Source organism: Sabethes cyaneus, chromosome 2 (genome assembly GCF_943734655.1).
Source record: "Sabethes cyaneus chromosome 2, idSabCyanKW18_F2, whole genome shotgun sequence".
Classification (NCBI taxonomy): domain Eukaryota; kingdom Metazoa; phylum Arthropoda; class Insecta; order Diptera; family Culicidae; genus Sabethes; species Sabethes cyaneus.
Window position 1 is genome coordinate 155,394,491 of NC_071354.1, and position 20,204 is coordinate 155,414,694.

At 37.2% G+C, this 20,204-nt stretch overlaps 1 protein-coding gene across 1 annotated transcript; it reads left to right on the top strand.

Moving 5' to 3' along the window:
- The first annotated feature begins 415 nt into the window (after positions 1 to 415).
- LOC128736230 (probable chitinase 10) lies at positions 416 to 18,650 on the top strand. The gene is made up of 7 exons (XM_053830710.1): positions 416 to 476; positions 885 to 1,040; positions 1,572 to 1,666; positions 1,756 to 1,881; positions 1,944 to 2,071; positions 12,539 to 12,647; positions 18,201 to 18,650. Exons 1-7 carry the CDS (start codon positions 416 to 418, stop codon positions 18,648 to 18,650), a joined length of 1,125 nt encoding a protein of 374 aa, XP_053686685.1.
- The last annotated feature ends 1,554 nt before the right edge of the window (positions 18,651 to 20,204 follow it).

Here is a 20,204-nt window from a genome sequence, read left to right on the forward strand (position 1 = left end):
TTTTTTTTTATCGTTTTTCATTTGTTTGATCGCTTCAAAATTTATTTTGACGGGTATGTCCTTTTAGGTAATAAAAATCGATGCGAATAATACACGATCATTGCTTGACCATTCCGATGTAATTTCCTGCAGTAAACATATACAATTCAACGAAACCATAAAGGCCATTTAACCCAAAATTATTGATACGATCAACCTGAAAACATGCTGCAAACTCAATTTTGTTGGCTTTATACTTGTACACTCGCTGCTTTTTTATCAACCAATTGTGTAAACAGCATCCCAAAAGATCCAATTTGTGTACACATTCCGCATACCATTTGTCTCAGATTCAGTTCACTTCTTCAGTTCGGTCTTGTCTTCCGTTAAGTTTAGTTCACTGAAGATATTTGAAACTTCCAAGCTATCAGCAACAATGATAAAAGTATACTTTGCAATACTGTTTGCAAGTTTTGTCAAATTAAGTCTAGCTCATAGTAAGTATTGAATTGTGATAATTGTAGTTTCTTATCTTCACCATTGGTGGAACTAGAGGAGGGCAATCCACCAAAAGGATTGGCTACCTATATATTTTTTAAACTGAAAAAAAAACTATATATTGGCAAACTTGAGTGTAGCTTTGATTAGCATCAAGGTACAAATAAGTCTCACGATTTCTGGGTTTTCGAAGTTATGTTTATGAAACTGTCCTAACTTCATTCGTTCTATCTATCTGAACACAATGAATATATTTGGATTTGCTTAAATATGTTAAGGAAAATCAACGTTGAAAAAATACCAAGGCTTCACTCCACGCTATAAATGAAAGCTAGTTCCACCAGTGGTCTTTACATCAATGTAAATAGATTAAATTGTCCTTTTCTATTTAATTAACTTCATTGCAGATATTTATTGTTATTATGACAGCACCGCTGCAACACTTAGTAGCCCGCTAGTTCCAGACGCGCTTGTTGCTGCCAATTGTACTCATTATACTTACATTGGTCTTGGCTTAACTTCAAAGGGAGAGTTAAGATTGTTGCGTAATTTTGATCAAACCAGTAAGTGAAACGTGCATCCTTAACTTTAAAATACAATCCAAGCTTAGAACTCTTTTGATTGTAAAATTTTTCTTATGTTTGCTGGTAAGATGTTTTACGCTGCATAACAGTTATTTGTTAACTTTTTAATTGTCTGATCAAAATGATAGCGTGATGATCGAATAAGCCATACCCATTTAAGAAGGACAACTTGCGATTTTGCAAAACCCTCTATGAAGCAGGATAAGTCACACTTTTCAATAAAATTTTTAATCTTTTTATAACAAAAAGAAACAATAATTAAAACAAAAGACTATCAGGCATAAAATCCCTATTGACTGGAAAACATAAAGGATGTTTCTAAAACCTTTCGATGGAGGAGTGCAATTATAAAATTAGAAAATTAAAAAAAAAATACAGGGTGAGTTCGAAGTTTTATTTCTCTGTGGTAAAAACATCTGCAGCGAACTTTTGTCAAACAGGCCAAGTTTCTAATCATAATTTCCACTCTAAATTTATATTAAATAATCACGATTATATATTTCGTTGCAGCCGGCTTCTATGAATTCCAGAATCTACGATCAACTAACACAAAACTTATGGTCTTGCTCGGGGGTGTTTACGAAAGTAGCGCAACTTTTTCAGCAGTAAAATTTTGAGTTTCACAATATGCATTGTGAAATTTCTTTCAATCATAGCCTCCAGCGTGCTTCATGACGAATAATTAATTTTGCAGGCTATCGGTTCTTACTCGGATACTGTCATCAATAATATCGCTTTGTTTCTAAATCGTTACAACTTCGATGGCATCGACATCGACTGGCGCTACCCGGCTAGCCGAGGAGGTAAAGCAGCGGACAAGGTCGTTTTTCATTTTTATTACTTGAACATTTTAAATATTTAATGTTATTTAACTGTTTACAGGCCAATTTTCAAAAATTTATTATACGACTACGAGCCAGGCTAAACATGATCAATAAACTGTTGGCTATTTCTGTCTCACCGAATAAAAGCGTATTCACAGCAGCATATGACAGCACGACTTTGAGCTTGTAAGTAATTGTAAATGCAGTCAGCAACTATTCATTAATGCATATTTGTACAATATTTGTTTATTAAATGTAGATAAACGAGTCTTTCCTACTTACCTGCATAAGAATATTTGAGCAATTACGGCACACTTATCTAGTCCAATATTTTGTTACCTTGGCAGACACTTACACTTACACTTACTTACTTAGTTATATCAATTTTATTCGGCTGTGTTTTATCAGAACTTCACTAATTTTGCATAACGATAGTCTTTCCAACAAAAGGAAATGGGCAAACAGGAGAAGAAAATAATGAACCATAAGCGTTTCATTTCATTCCTCAAGGTGCGACAAAACGTGAAGGCGAAAGAGCGAAAATCACATAAGATGATGATACAATAATCCACATTTACCACATGGTCATACATTGCCTGTGCTTCTCTAACTCTAACGGCACTACACTGGGTTATTTTCAAGATTTAGGAGAAGGAAGAGCTACCGGAAGAATGGATGGAAGTAGTTGTTTAATCCGTCTACAAAAAAAAGGCTGGTAAATGTCGCCTTCAAGATACACTCCCCAACATACATTTTTTTGAATAGTAGCTTATTCAACCATTGTATAGCCAATTACCGGATGATAAGCTGTTATTCAACAAAAATGTTTGTTGGGTCCTAAGTCTTGTTACGCCGGCTATCATCGTTAGACGAAGGTGTCGTAAGAAATTATCAGGTGGGCTTCATGGGAGCTCACGTCACTGCGTAAATTTTTACGATCCGACGGATCTTGCGGATCACGCATCACATCTCTATAGAGCCTTCAAAGCAACATATGATACAGTCGTTCGAGACCCGCTATGGCAGATAATGCACGAATACGGACAAACTGACGCGACTGATCAGAACTACATTGAATCAAGTGATGTGTTTCGTGTGCATCTAGAGTCCCTTTGAGACGCGGCGAGGATTGAGACAAGGTGACGACTTATCCTGCATGCTATTGAGGGGGTGTTCCGACGAACGGACATCGAAACACGAGGCACTATTTTTAGCCAAATTAGCCAACCCCTAAGTTTCGCAGATGATGTTGATATCATAGCCAACAACTTTGCGATGGCGGAGGCAACCTACGCCAGACTGAAAGCAGAGTATAGGAAGATTGGGCTAAAAATGAATGCGTCGAATACCAAATACATGAAAGAGGAAGGCTCAAAGGAGACATGCACATCTGCCTCGGACCTAGACCTGCCAGTTCCATGTACGCATCGCACACTCCTATGCACCGATATTATTATTGTATGACTACCCTTTGCTTCTACCGTCGAGAAGATGGACTATTATTTAGAAGGCCAGTGTGATAGAAACAAGCAGTGCGTTGCCGACAGTCGCTCCGGCAAGTCTCGTGATTACCATCGGCTGTGTTTTAACGTAGTACTACGTCTTACTGCAGGGTGTCATTCCTTAATTTAGATTCTAGTTAGCGTCACGAAAATATGAAAGATTTTGAACGCTAATAGCTCTGCCAAATATGAATGGATTTTCATGGCTGGGATACCGATCGACTCAATACAGGCAGCAATTATATGGTTTATATTCGATTCTATTCTATTCTATTTTCAATTACGAATAAGTGAAAATCAACGAAGAATTTCAAGGGTAAATGTCCCCATATATTTTCTTTGAGATCGCCTTGCGTCACTATCATGGACGACAGTTAAATATACCATCTGTTTACTGTGATTTCGATAACTATATTTTTGGAAAAAAAAGTGACAAAGCCTGTTCGTTCCAACAGGTCGAAGATTCTTTACGATACGACGTTCGGACTTATACAGATTTGATATCTGTGCTTGGGAAGTACGCCAGAAAAAGTGATCAAGTCCTCTCGTCCTAGCAAAATTTCTTAAGACCGCGATAATCCTATTCTAATTTGATGTCTTGAAAGTGATCAGTTATAATAGGGTGAATCGCTCACTTTCGCCCGATTGTTATCCACATACTGCAAGAATGATGAAACTCTTAGTGGAACTGCAAGCTCTAAGAAACCGATAAGACTGATATACAGAACTCGGACATTCAGGAAACTTAAACTTGTATTACATTATTATTGTAAACTTGTATTTTTCTTGTATTCCATTTATGGGAATGTTTCAGAGCATTTAGTACAATACAGTTAAATAATTTGCGTGACAAACACTTGCAAAATGTTAAGCTTTATCGAATTGAACCTGCATTCATAGTCCTACGTGCGCCCCTCTTTTGTGCCCCCTTTTTTTAGAACGAGTAGGGAAATCTGCTCAGCACCTTAGAAGATACGGTACTATCAGACACCTGAGAAGACAACTCAGGGAGTGGGGTTTGGTATCCCGACCCCCCTAATGGGGCGTGAGGACCCAGACCCACTAAAACCCTACTCGAGTCTCCAGCCTCAATCCCCCCTGGGACCACCTTATCGGTATTACTTCAGGGAGGGGCTATTGTGCTTAACGCACTCTCTTAGATAACTACTGGACTAAGGTAGTTAGGCTATTTACTCGCCGTTGATCGGCTTTCCAGTGGTTTTGTAGTACAATCTGGGTAGCAGCCGCATTGACCGCTCCCCAGACGTCCGAATTAGAACACATCCTTTGGACTAAGTTGTCCGGAGTAGTGTCCTATCCGCTCACTGCCTGCATGTCCGCTCACTGCCTCCATTTTTCGTGCCCCTAAGCACAAACACTCGTTCTTTTTTTCTGTTTATTTACTCGTATACGACTAGAATCTAGAATCTGATCCAAAACTTGAAAAAAAGTGGCCCAAAACATGGTCCAAAAACAAGCTTCGGAATCTAGTTCAAAATCTGATCCAACATCTGCTTGCGGGTTTAAAATGTGATCAAAAATGTGGTTTATAGTCGAAAGTTAAGTTGATTCGTATTTTTGTTTTCATTCAAATCAATTCGAACGTTCGAGTTCCTCTTCCTTTTGTTCATTCGAATATGAGAGAAAAAAGTGGTTTAAAATCGGTTTTGCTTTGCGTAAAAGCTGTCTTAAACTGAAATAAAAGTGGAATCGTGGTACAGAGCAATGGAGTTTGGCAGAAAAGTGGTGTTTTTTAGCTCAAATTGTGAAGTTAATAGCAGGGCTTCAGTGATTTATCCGACGCTAGTACAGTTTTATTCTGCACAAATACCTATACAGCATGTGATATAGCTAAGTGATAGAGAGTAATTCCAATTGCAAAATAGGGTGTTTGCAGAGTGCATATGTATTGGAGATCTGTTGGGCAGGCACAAGTGACAGCTCCATATAAAACACACGGGCTGGGAAGAGCAAAATTTTTTAAATGATTTATTTTCTCTATTTAAAACAGAAATTACAAATTGCTTCATACATATGGCAAGGTAATATATCTGTTTACTAAATAAAAAAGTTATTTTCAACAAATAAGCTAAGACGCGGTAGCAATGATCAAAAATGTAACTATGACCTATGTTAGCGGGATAAAACTAAACAAATATCAATAGCCAGTAGTTGCTTTCGGCTAGGAAAGCAATTTATTATGCTAAAACCAATTTTATATTCCGTTACTTTCAACTTGGCCTATGCCGTATACTGCTTCAAAAAACAGTATATTTGAGACACCGATTTAACGCGAATTGACCGAAACCCTGGTTACCAAAAGTCAACATATATTTCAGGGAACATCTGTCGGTTATTTTGACTATTAGTTGCTTTAAAATGATGAATAATTTTAGAAAAAATGATAATTTTATCCAGCACGTTTTTGCTGCATCGAATAGGAAAATATGCATTGTGTGCCCAACAGATGTCTTGCATGTGTGTGTAGCAAAAGCCCTATTGTGCGATGCTCTTTCATTCTCAGTATCTGTAGTGGTGTGAACAAGTGCTCTAATTTTGAGAACAATTGAATTAACGGCGGTGCTTCGACCTGGCGTTTTTTCTCTCTTTTTCTCCTGTATTTAATTTGAAATTAAAATAATGATAGTGTGTGCACGGTAAGGAGTGAATAATGCTTGGAGAAGACGGACATCGGCGGCAGTATACAGAAATGAAATGAAGATAGCTTCTATTAACTCCCACAAGTGACTTGAGCATAGCAAATATAGCAGTAGGGATAAGTATTGAGCTCGATGACATTTGCCTTACGCACGTGACGTTGTGCTAATTGTTAATGCTGTTGCTAGATTTTGCACGTTATTTTTTTGCTTTCCTTCGGTTATACTCTGGTAAAAAACATCCAGCCTGTTAAAAAAGATACAATTTTATATGCTGACTATAACCCGTAATCATTAACAATATTGTTTTCACTTTTATGAACATTTACATTTACGCTTGTGACTGTTCTGCGATCGATCTTATTGATCCTGGAAATTGATCGATTTTGCGGCGTTTTATGGTTCAATAGCATAATTATTTTCTTTTGACTAATTTAGGTGTATAATATTCATAGCAGTTTTCCACAAATTTTCGAATATGTGGCATTTTATGGATAGTCTGGTTGTGTAGTTTGCTTAATGAGAGGATGAATTCATAAAAAGGAATAGTTTGGTAGAATGCCTCAAAAAGAATGCTCTAGTTTGACATGCTCCTTTTCATCTTGTTAGGGCCACTTCATTCTGCAACTTCGTCAAAGGCATTTGATAGGCTGCTGACGGTCTTGAAAATCAGTTTTACTATTTTACCTATGCAATTTTTAAATAACCTCTATTTCCATATACTTTGCTGGGTGAAGGGCGTTGTAGTGCAGCTATGGAAGTGAGCCCTTGTAGTTGTGCGCCTCAGCTGTGCCTGTAGTTGTGTTGTATTTTGGAAAATCGGCGTTTTAGCCAGGGGGGATCTATCGGTAAGGAATTGTGAAACTCACATGTGAAGGGGCAGGCAGGTGACCATTATTTTCAATGCCGCTCTTGCTACTTTTTTTCTCACCGATTTGCTGCTCTTGCCTGCATATGTAGCTTCCGAAAAGTTTCTTAGTTTGTTTTATTTACGCTAAAAATCAGTTAAAATTGCATTATCGGGATCAAAACAATACAAACGACAATTGCGCTGCGTGATTGGGTTTGAGTTTCTGTCAACTGCAGCAGACAAAAATAGAGTTGCGAGTCCCCTGGCTTGAAATCAATCACACGTCGTTTGGTCCATGACAATACAAACGTCATGGACCAAACACCATCTGCGGTAACGCACACATGTATGGGATTTGACAGCAATAGATCCCCCCTGGTTTTAGCAAGTAACGCTTTGGTTTTGGATGGTGTTGTTTGATTACCAATACTACTGGGAACTTGTTTTGTGTAATGAGCGTGGTTGTTTTGTTTAGGATGCTACGGTGGGGAGAATGTGCATTGGCACTGAGTGGTGGCGCAACTGTTGGTGCTGCCACGGCTATTGGATCAACTACTTTAATAATAATAAATCGTATTCGCGTATATGACTAGATCGCAAAACTCCCTTCGGCCGGCTGTTTGGAGTTCAACTTGCTACTAATAGTGACAATATGTATCGGCACAATGGCCCAACAATATTTCAACTGTTGGTTTAAAATATTTCCAAACATAAATCGGTTTACATAACTAAATTATCTTAAACAGGCTTACTGAAACAGACGGCTTAATAAATAGCGAATATAAGAATAACACTATAGGAAAAAAATACAAAAATACACAATATCCTAAAAATAAAAAAATAAAAAAAAACGATCACATCACTTATCAAGGTGAATCCCGATCCAAAGAACCCTACCTTACTAACAAAATTCAACTCCTTCCTGTAATCTTCGCGGGGATGCAGAGGTTAACACGGTCCCTAAAACAACAAAGATTATACTAACACTCCTCCCCCAATCCCACCTGATTGCAAGGACGTGGCCGGCGCAGTTATTGATCCTTCATATATTGAGTCACTGAATTTTGCACAGTGAGAATGACCGGTCACTCCCAGCCCCATTCGTTTGATTCATTGTGCAATTTCACTGATTCGGATCAATCACTGAGTGCAACCATTGATATGTGCAATCAGTCTAAGCTAAGCTAAGCTTTTGTTCATTCGAATATGAGAATTGTGCTCCCCGATTCGTTCGAAGCAAACTATTCGTACGAATGCAGGATACGGCCGTAAACAAGAATAAATTTGATAAAAATGTGATCTAAAATCTAGCCCAAAATCTGGTGAAGATCTAACATCTGGTTCAGGTTCAGAACCTAGTGAAAATTATGGCCAAAATCTAATAAAAAATGTAATCCAAAATCTGATTCTGAATGTAGTTCAAATCTGCTCCAATATTTGTTACAAAGGCTGAAACAAAATTTTAGTCTAGGTCTAGAATGAGGTTCAAAACCTGTTCCAAAACCTGGTTGGCGGTTTAGAATCTGATCAAAAACCGGTCCAGTTCCAGAATCTGGACCCAAATTTGATGTAAAATCTGGTCCAAAACCTGATAAAAAATGTGGTCCAGCATCAGGGCAAGGTTTACAATTTGGTATCCAGGTCTAGAATGTGGTCCAAAATTTGATCAAAAATGTTGTCCAAAATATTACCCGAAATACGTGGTCTAACATTTAATCTAGATCAGATTCTATCATATCATAGATCTTGTTCAGATCCAGACTTTGACTGACTTTGGTCCAGAAGCTGATCAAAATGTAGTCTTTTTAAAAATTGGTACAGAATCTGATTCTGTTCCAGAATGTGGCCTAGATCAGGTCTAGAATATGGGTCCAACATCTAATCCACAGTCTGATTCAAAACCTGATAAAAAATATGGTTTGAAATTTAGTCCAAATCTGTTCCAAAATCTGAAACAATAGTTGATAAAAAACTGCGGTTCGCAATCTGGTTTAAAACCTGATCCAAAATTTGGGTAGTGGTTTATAACCTGATAAAAAAATTGTGGCCCAAAATGTACTCCAGATCTAAAATCTGGCTCAAGATCTGGTCAAAAATGTGGTCCAGAATCTAGTCCAAATCTGTTCCACAAAAATATAAAATTTGGAACAAAATCTGATAAAAATGTAATCCAGAATTTAGTGCAATTCTGGATTCACCAATTCACCAATTTGGTGGCTTAAAATCTTGCAAGGAACACAGATTTAAGAAACGAGGGGGTGTTAAATCGCATCTTCGTCAAGGGCGCAACAACGTCCCGCTACGGCTTCAAGGCATTGGTTTGCTTTGGCAAAGATAGATATTGAATCGATTTGCCCGTGACTTTGAGAGTATGCCTTCTATTATGCTCCGGCCGAGCAAGAAAGATGAACCAAAAATGTGCTCCACAATCTGGTCCAATTCTGATCTACAATCTCATGCAGATCTTGTGGAGGTCCATAATCTGATAAGAAATGTGGTCCAAAATCTTATTTTAAATCTGGTCCAAATCTGATAAAAACGTGGTCTAGAATCTGACGCAGATCCAGAATGTGGTCCAGATCAGGTCTAGAGTCTGGGCCCAAAATCTAATCCAAAATCTGATACGAAGCCTAGTCAAAAATCTGATCAAAATTGTGGTTTAGAATTTGGTCACCAATCTAGCCCAAATCTGTCCGGGTCTAAAATATGGTCGGGAATCTGATTCAAAACCTGTTTCAAAATCTGTTTGGTTGATCAAAAAACTTTGGTCCAAAATCTAGTCTAAATCTGTTCCAATATTTATTTCAAAATTTGGAACAAGATCTTAGAAAAATGTGCACCAGAAATTAGTGCAGCTTCAGAATCTGCTTGGTGGTTTTAAAATTTTCGTCAAGGGCACCACAGTGTCACGCTACGGCTCTGATTAGACTACCTAAGGGGCGGCAGTAATTTAGCGAGTACAACAATTGGGTACCAACCGAAAGAACATGGGTGCGAGCCTTACCTACCATCACACAACCCAATATATTTTTAGTCTAAATCGAAAATTTCCAGTTTATCCAATTAATCATTCTTAGCATCAGACAGTTCGTCCCTTTCCCAAATAGTTTACGCCATGACCGCGAATAGATTCATATATGAGTAAATAAAAACAACTTTAAACAACTTTAAAGTACGAATCTAGCAGATTTCGTGGAACAAAGAATCTAGAATCAAACTAAGATTCTGCGAGGTTTCATTCAAGTCGATCATTGACATACAAATATAGGATTACTGCAAAAACTTTGGTTTGGTTTCAAACTTGGTTCTAAAGCTAAATAAAATTAGGGTATATTTCTAATTCCCGTCGCAGTAAGTAAAGCCATTCTAATTTTCATCATTTGTTGGATGGTTTAATGAATACTCCAAAAGTTCTTGTGCTGATTTGACTAAAACACACTTACCTTCCGATCCGTGAACTTTGAAATCACTGAAAAGCGATTATTAAAGCATATTATTGAAATTACGCAACTGACATTATTTCTTAAATTCGTCGTACCGTTTTAAAATCCGTCCATCAAAATTTTTCATCGTCCGAACTAAAAATCACAACAATGCTTACGAAGCTAACGCGCATGTATTTGTGTATTTGTGTATTTGTGTATTCTGCAAAATTTCTGCAGGTCAGGCAAGTTTTCCTGGCTGTAGAATAACGACAATGCCTTGCGTGAGCTATTTTCATTTATGAATGACGGAAATTAAAACGATTAATCGACATTTTCCTCTTCGTCGCACGAAAAAAGGTAGTAAATTTGGCTGGTAGGACTTCTTTAATGATATAAAGCATTTAAATAGATCTCAGTTCACTTTGATTGATCGCGTATGATAGACAATAAACTAAAATATTAGGGAATAACTAGTTTTGCATTGTGTGTCATAAAAATGCTGATATTTTTAATAATTTGTGTTGGATAGGACGGCAATTATATTTTATATTATATATTTGACTTTATGTTTGAATGTCCATCATTTTGTTTTATGTTGGAATTTGAAAATAAGGAATGAGTCTAATAGTTTTGAAATTTTTCATTTCGGATGAATTCCCTAGAATGGTCGTTTATATTTAGGCAATATTTCTTTCATGGTTGCTGCCAAGCTATCTTATAAAGCTTCACAGGAGAATGAAGTTTCCACTATGAATGAATCATCCTGGACCACTGTGAATTATTGGTACCGCCATCCGGGGTGAGATTGTGCCACGGGGGTGAGATTGTGCCAAAAACCAAAAATGTTTATTTGTGAAAATTTATTATATCTATAGAAATGGTGACCTAAATTCAAGATGATGATGAAAATAACATATTTATTCATAACTTAGAATGGAACACAGATAATATTAGCAAACTATTTAGCCTAGACAGGGTTTCAAAGTTCGCGATCAAAAATACTTGGAAATAACGCTTGTAAAAAATGTCCCCCATAAACCAACCCAAACAAGAAATCGCATCAACTTGCTATTTTGAAGGTATATAAACTAATCATTTACAGTGTATTGAAAAGTTATTATGCGTTGGATAAGTTTTGATTACGAAAATTTTATTTTTCGAAACTTTGTACGTTTCGAGCTTCACGGGGGTGAAATTGTGCCAAGCCATAATGATCGATCCAATTTGTGGATTTCACATATACAACAAAAATACGTCAGTATACACCAGTACACTCACATCCTTTACTATTGAGCACAATGTTTTGACAGATTAGATTACATCATCCATTTTGAAGCAAACAGCATCATAGGTTTGGTCAATAATTTAAACTAATTTTTACTTTTTCTCAGGAAATTTCAGATGCTTTGAATAAACACTCTAATATAAGACGAATATATTATACCGTGTATAAACTGCCAGTTTTAAGGAGGGGGGAGGGGGGGGGATAGGCCACATGTTCTGGGGCCGCGGGTTCTCGAACGAAGTAATGGCTACTTTTGTTAAATGATCAAATAGGTATACCCCCTTAGGAAACACCCCTTCATATATCTCCCCCTTGTTAACCCTAGAAACACTACTGGCTATATAAAGGCTGTCCATTGACTGCAAACTCATATTTAGTAATTTCAGACCTCCCCGGGTTATTTTCGTTCATACTTTTTGTATGCTGCGTTGTTTTTGGCCGACCCCGTGCCCCTAATAGTCCACTTAGTTCATGGACAGCCCCATATGAATTACTTTATACTGATATTTATGTGTATTGTTTATAAACATGCTAATGTTCACTGTTTAGGTTTTTAGCTTAACTTTATGTTTTTGGCACAATGTCACCCCGTAGAAAGGGTGAGATTGTGCCAAAGTTCATGCACTTCCAGTAAAATTTGGTTTCATTGTAACTAAACCATCTCTACGGTAGTTGTTAATTGAACAATTTAGTATATATTGACAGGTTTGAAATCAACTTAGTTCCTAAATTGTGTGTATACTGAGCTAAAGATCAAAAACATATGTTTTTTTGGCACAGTCTCGCCCCGGATGACGGTACTTAATACTTCAACTCAGTCACCTTGTGTTGCAAACAAGTCTGGCGAAGCTTCCCGCTAATTCCGAAATATAGCATCGTGTGCATGTGGTCGAATTTGTTGCATTATACTGTACGTTTTTGTTTTGTTTTTCAGATATGCTGATATGATAAATATATTTGCATTCAATTTCACTGAAGTGGTTGAAACCAAAACATCAAATTTGGCTCCATTGTTTTCTAATACGGCAAATCCCGTCAGTGTGGTGAGTATCTGAGCCTGTATGTTGAAAAGCTGAGTGTTCTTTCTTTTCTATTTGATAGCTGCTTTTAAACCTGAAACCCAATGTTCCAATTTTCGGATATGTTCCGGAGATTTTAAAGACAATCAAAAGTATTCACAACCATATTTGAATAGTTTATAAATCCTAGCTAGAATTCATTTGCTTTATTATTTTGTGGAATAGGCTTTTTAAGCTCATAAGTCCTCTAATTATTTTTAAAAGTGTAATTTCTATAATTTTAGTATTCGATTGCTCCATAAATTCCTGAATTGGCTTTATATTCGCAGGTCCTAGTGGCGTAGAACAATGAATTAAGCTAAATTTTCCGGTTTTGACTCCCTAGTTATCATATCATTTAATTTTACAAAAGCACTAGACAAGGAATTAGGTTAGCGAAAACCATGTTGTATGGTCCTTTTGTTTCCCATTTTATTCTACTAGTCTGCAGCTATGAACTTTCGGCGGCAGTGACTGCTAGGCACAGCCCAAAACTGTCTGTCTTTTGTTTGCGGACCTATTGTATTTCATTAGATTGTATTAACACAAAATCAATTGCTGTCGAACACTGGAAGTGTACCGAATAGTTGAACATCCCGATCAGGAGGTAACAAGGTTATATCAGTTTTATAACACATTATGATATTTATTCTGTTACAAATTGGTAACAAATTGATCAAGAAGCAATAACAAAAAAAAATTGTAACAGATTCTGATAGTTGTGCCTCATCTATACCTATAAAGAAGGATTTCTGTCTGTCTGTCTGTATGTTCCTTATAGAATCGAATACTACTGAACCAATCGGCATGAAAATATGCATGTAGGGGTTTTTTGGAGCCAGGAAAGGTTTTAGTGATGGTTAGAAACCCCTCCCTCCACTAAGAGGGGGGGCTCCCATACAAATGAAACACAAATTTCTGCATAACTCGACAACTAACCAAGCAAATAGAACAAAATTTGGCATGTGGGTGTTTTCGGTGACAAGAATTTATTCTATGGTAAATTGAGACCCCTCCCCTCTTTATAAGGGGAATTATAACTCCTCTCCTCTTTAAAAGGGGGGGCTTCCATACAAATTTCCTCATAACTCGAGAACTAATCAAGCAAATGGAACCAATTTTGGCATGTGAAGGTTTTCGAGGGCAAGAATATTTTCTATAGTAAATTAGGACCCCAAAGAAACACAATTTTCCTCATAACTCGAGAAGTAATTAAGCAAATGGAACCAAATTTGGCGTGAGGGTGTTTTTGGAGACAAAATTTTTTTCTATGATGAGTTGGGACCCCTCCCCGTTTTAGGAGGGGGGGATCCTATACACATGAAATACAAATTTCTTCATAACTGAAGAACTAATCAAGCAAATGGAACAAAATTTGGCATGTGAAAGTTTTCGAGGGCAAGAATATTTTCTATGGTAAGTAAGGACCCCTCCCCACTTTAAGAGAGGGGGCTCCTATACAAACGAAATACAAATTTCCTCATAACTCGAGAACTAATCAAGCAAATGGAACCAAATTTGACACGTGGGTGTTTTTGGAGACAAAAATTTTTTCTATGATGAACTGGGACCCCTCCTCACTTTGGGAGGGGGGGCTCCTATACAAATGAAATGCAAATTTCCTCATAACTCGAGAATTAATCAAGCAAATGGAACCAAATTTGGCATGTGAAAGTTTTCTAGGGCATGAATATTTTCTATGGTGAATTAGAACCCCTCCCCACTTTAAGAGGGAGGGCTCCTATACAAACGAAATACAAATTTCCTCATAACTCGAGAACTAATCAAGCAAATGGAACCAAATTTGACACGTGGGTGTTTTTGGAGACAAAATTTTTTTCAATGATGAACTGGGACCGCTCCTCACTTTAGGAGGGGGGGGGCTCCTATACAAATGAAATACAAATTTCCTCATAACTCGAGAGCTAATCAAGCAAATGAAACCAAATTTGGCATGTGAAAGTTTTCGAGGGCAAAAATATTTTCTATGGTGAATTAAGACCCCTCCCAACTTTAAGAGGGGGGCTCCTATACAAACGAAATACAAATTTCCTCATAACTCGAGCAGGGCTTCGACCGATCCTTTTTTTCTACCGCAGTCACACCAACGCGCATTCAAGTTCACACCGTCCGTTTAGAGGTGGAATACGAACGCTATGCATAACACAACTGGCAGTTTGCTCAGTCAAACGCCGAATGCACGCAACAGAATGAACGCGTTCTAAAACTTTTAGACATTTTCGTTTCGATCAAGTTGCCTTTACCGTTTGGAGCAGCGAATGACTGCAAAACAGTCAAATGACTGGCAATCACCACGCTAACGAAAAGCGACCGCACAATCGTATGATTCAATACTACAAAAAAACAACCACTACATGTGCATAGAGAAGTCGGTCGGACTCCGTCCAATACAAACGAATATTTCGTTTGCGTCGGGCCGACGTCCGGGTGACAAACTATTACTGTGAGCAGCCGATTTGGAGACAAAAAGAGAAACGAAAAAATACGTCACCGTATGCTTCCAGTCAGTTTGCAGTTTATATTCTCAAAGCGCAAAGCAAAACGGGAGATTGACTGTTTGCTTTTGCTGAGATGCCGCATGAATTGTAAGACGGCAGCAGCACAAGCGGCAGATTGACTGGATAAGAAAAACAGTCAAATGATCGTTCAAAAAGCGGAGTTTGAATGCGGAAAGTTCGCATTCACGGCAGTCACATTCAACTTGCGATCCCTTTTCAAGCCCTGAACTCGAGAACTAATCAAGCAAATGGAACCAAATTTGGCACGTGGGTGTTTTTGGAGACAAATTTTTTTTCTATGATGAATTGGGACCCCTACCCACTTTAGGAGGGGGGGCTCCTATACAAATGAAATTCAAATTTCCTCATAACTCGAGAACTAATCAAGCAAATAGAACCAAATTCGGCATGTGGAGGTTTCTGGAGGCAAAAATATTTTCTATGGTGAATTAGGACCCCTCCCAACTTTAAGAGGGGATGCTTCTACACAAATGAAAAATAAATTTTCTCATAATTCGAGAACTAATCAAGCAAATGGGACCATATTTGGCATGTGGGTGTTTTTGGAGGCAACCATTTTTTCTATGATGAATTAGGACCCCTTACCTTTTTAAGAGGGGGGGCTCTCATGCAAACGAAATACAAATTTCCTCATAACTCTAGAACTAATCAAGCAAATGGAACCAAATTTATCATGTGGGTGTTTTTGTAGGCAAAAATATTTTCTATGGTATATTTTCTATGGATTTTCCCACTTTAAGAGGGGGGGGGGCTCCTATACAAATGAAAAACAAATTTCCTCATAACTCGAGAACTAATCAAGCAAATGGAACCAAATTTGACATCTAAGTGGTTTTGGACGCAAGATTTTTTTCAATGGTGAATTGAGACCCCTCTCTTCTTTAGAAAGCGAGTTATGGCCCATCTCCCCTTTAAGAGGGTGGGCTTCCATACAAATGAAATGGAACCAAATTTGGCATGTGGGAGTTTTAGATGGCAGAAATTTTTTCTATGGTGAATTACGACCCCTTCCCCTTTTAAGAGGGGAGCTCCCATACAAATGAAATTCAAATTTCCTTATAACTTGAGTACTAATCAAGCAAATGGAACCAAATTTGGCATGTGGGAGATTTTGGAGTCTTGAATTTATTTTACGATAGTTAGAGACCTCTCACCCCTATGGTAGGGGGATATGGACTCTCATACAAATAAAACAGAAATTTTTGCGAAACTCAAAAACTAATCGAACTCGAGAAATTCGAGACTCTTCCATAAAACATTAGTCAATACAAGACCACAAAAACTATCTATAGTAACACTTGATCATTCAGGACGAGACGATCGCGAGTTTTGCCGGTGACCCGCCGTCGGAAGCGCCGCCCACTGGGGGGCTTGCAAAACACGAGATTGTGACAAAGATCATCCGAGATTCATGATTTCTGTACAACACAGGTTAATTTGTGGCAATACGAAGTTTGTCGGGTCAGCTAGTTTAGATATAAATGAGCAATATGGGTTTCGCCACTAAACATGCTAAATATCACCCTTATTATAAAATATGTTATTTGAAAAACATTAGTCTAATTAATATGTTTTTTTCAATAGTAAATGAATTTCGTCGCATAACATTTATTGGATTTGTTCAAATATTTTTATTTACTGTCATATTTTTGAAATAGTTGGAAATTTTGAATAATAATTTTTAATAAAATGTGTTACAATTTAGATAGAACCATATCAAGGCCTGTTCTGAATCAAATATTGACTATAATAAATTCAGTTAGAATTTTTGTTATTTTAACCACTACCCGTCGCTCATTTATAACAATTAACAACGGCTGTTATTACTTATCTAATTTATAACAGCCGTTGTTAGAAAACTTGGTAGAAAACTGTCCATTGGTAACAAAACTTGTTATGATTTTGTTAACTCCTCCTGATCGGGATGGTGCACGGTCATGCCAGACATGCCAACACAGCGAATAAGGTTTCAATCATTGATAATTAGTCCCATTGTTTCGAGAACTTAGTCATGTGGGCAGTATGCATGGTGATGCACGTATTCATGTTTGGCTTCTTTGATAAAGTTTTTGATTTGTGATCATCAATTATTATTAGAGCGACTATGCGTCACATTTGTAATGACGTCATGCATTTGCATACCAGACTAAGTATGTAAACACATAGTAAAACTCTCGAATTGGTATTGAAAGATATAACAGCAACTTGTAGCCAAATCGAATAGAAATAATTCTCTGCTGGAGTGTTGCCGGAAAATAAATACTTCTGTTTGAAAATTTTAAATCAGGTGATACAGATCTAATATCTTGTACAAGAGCATTAACGCCACGTACATTAAAAGCACCGTATGGATTAGGTTAAGCTTATTAAAATTGATGTATCCATTATAACGATATTAGCTTGATCACACACTTATAACATTTGTAATAATCTAAATAGGTCAAAAAATTACAACGATGCGATAAAACTTAAATCGTTACTCAGGACTTTCATATTAAATGTGGTAAGAAATAACCAAACTGCAAAAAACACTAAGAGACCTATTAGGTCATTTGACTTACCATTGGCCGGTTAAATACAAGGAGAAAACTCATTTGCAATTGATCTTACATCCTCAAAAATTGGTATAATTTCAAATTTAAAACCGTTTTTGGATAAACTTCCTATAAAATATACACACTTATGAACTATTTTTTAATAGAACAATGCGTTTTTATCAAACGCATCAAAAACTGCATCAGCTATTCGCTAAAATCATACTGTTATTTGTACCCAGTGCAGCTTATTTTTTCGTTCGTGGCTTAGTAGTCGTCCTTTTGAGGACACAATACGATTATTAGCCATCCAATACATCATTTGAAATCTTTCAATGACAGCACGATCTGTCGAACGAATCGTGTTTACCTTGATAGTACAAACCCGACCCGATACGAAAAACCATGCTCTAGTAACTATGCTAATCGAATCAGGCACTCATGTTTGATTGCAAAACTTGCAGAACTCATCCATCTCCGACTGGCTGTCGACCAAAGTGAGAAAAAATAAAATCAACCTGGTCGTCGCGTCGTACGCCCGAACTTACACGCTAACCAGCGCCAGCGGAAACACGCTGGGTTCGCCGATCCGTGGCCCTGGAGTGTCCGGCGGAAACACTAAACAAATCGGTTATTTGGCCCAGTATGAGTTTTGCTCGTTGAACAGCGGATACTCGAATACAACGGACGATGCAACGCATTCCATCTTCTACACCGAAGGCACTAATTGGATTAGTACCGAAACGGCTGATACACTCATTCAAAAGTACACCTATGTGCTGGACAATTCCCTCGGGGGAGTGGCAATCTATACGCTGGATTGGGATGACTGGAGTAATCAATGCGGCGGAGGAGCATTTCCGGCGGCGGCATTAGCTCAGCAATATTTGTACTGGGGAAGCAGTGATCCATAATTTTGTTGATTCTTAATTAATTCATTGCTCGTAAGCTAACTGTTCGGAAAGTTTACAATCTACAACCTATAAGAACTAATCCATACTTAAAAAGTATTCGCACCTGTAGTTTGTGAATTTTGATCAGTTCGTAGTTTTTAAAGCAAGATGTAATATCTGTAATACAACAAATACAATGTCATTTATGGATGTATTCGTAGAGCACAAAAAGAAATATCTGTAAACCCCAAAACTTGCATCGTTTTTCTTACTTAACACAAGCATTAAGCTAACACTCAATCAAAGCTGAATAAAAGTAGTTATGCAATGATTGCAGTATGCTAATGCTGATGCTTGACCGAGCTAACTTGTGTATGCAATTTGTACCGGTAGGAAATTTTAAAAATAACATGCAAGATTGTAATAAATAGCTTAAAACCATTAATTCAGAATGCAAGATAGAGAAAGATGCGAAAGGTAGCAAAAAATTGCAGCAAAGAAAAGAGAGAAGTGATAAGAGGAAGAACCATAGGAAAGAAGAAGTAAATTGGAAACACTAAACGTAAGTGAAGAAAACTAAACTGAAAACAACCCTATAAAATCAACTTAAATATTGTATTCGAATGTAGGAAGTTTTTATCGTCGCCTTAATATACTTGGAACCAGATTTTTCCCATGTTGATTGTACATCAACAAATAGCTTAGTTGAAAACTAAATCTTCCAGCAAATGTACAGTAAGGACCAAAATAAAATTATTCTAGCAACCAACACATGATTATAACATAACACTCAGGGATGTTCATTTCTATAAACCATGTGATAGGATTTTAGTCAACAAGCTTAACTCGCAACTATCTCATTGCTTTTATATATGGAAACGCCAATATTGGTCCTACTTTCAACACAGTCGTTTATATTTACATAGGTTTACAAATATCTCGAAGTATGTTTCACCTGAATGTAAATTAATAGATAAAACTTATTTAATCGACCTACGAAAGCGGCAGACGTTTGGTACACTTTTGTATTGATGTGCTCCAAGGAAACGGATATTAATGATATGAATTGTGGAAAAGGATACTTAGTTCTAGCTATTCTTTGACGGAAAAATCCGTCTCTTTGCAATAGAGGGTTTCCATCAAAAAAAATTTTTTTTTTCATTAAATGTTTTGACTCTTAGAAATGATACCCATATAAAACTTCCTTTAATAAAGCCTCTAACTACTGTAAAAATGAATAAATAAAATACGTATATTTCAACCCGTCACTTCTCGGATGTATTACATGCCTTTTTGTACCAGTGTCCTCTATTTTCACCACTTCAAAACCATGTGTGCAACTCTTTACTCTTGTGGGAAGCAACACACGAAACGAAAGAGAAGGTAATCATTAGCTTTTCATTCGTTTTGTCCTCTTCACTCCACCGCTGATACACATCTGTCAAAATCTGTTGTGCAATGTTGCCAGAAAAACTAAAAATTTTGATAAACAGTGCCGCCGAAACGAATTTTTTAAAACTCAACATTTGGTGAAAAAAAATTCAACATTCTTGCAATTTGCATTGTTTAAAAAAT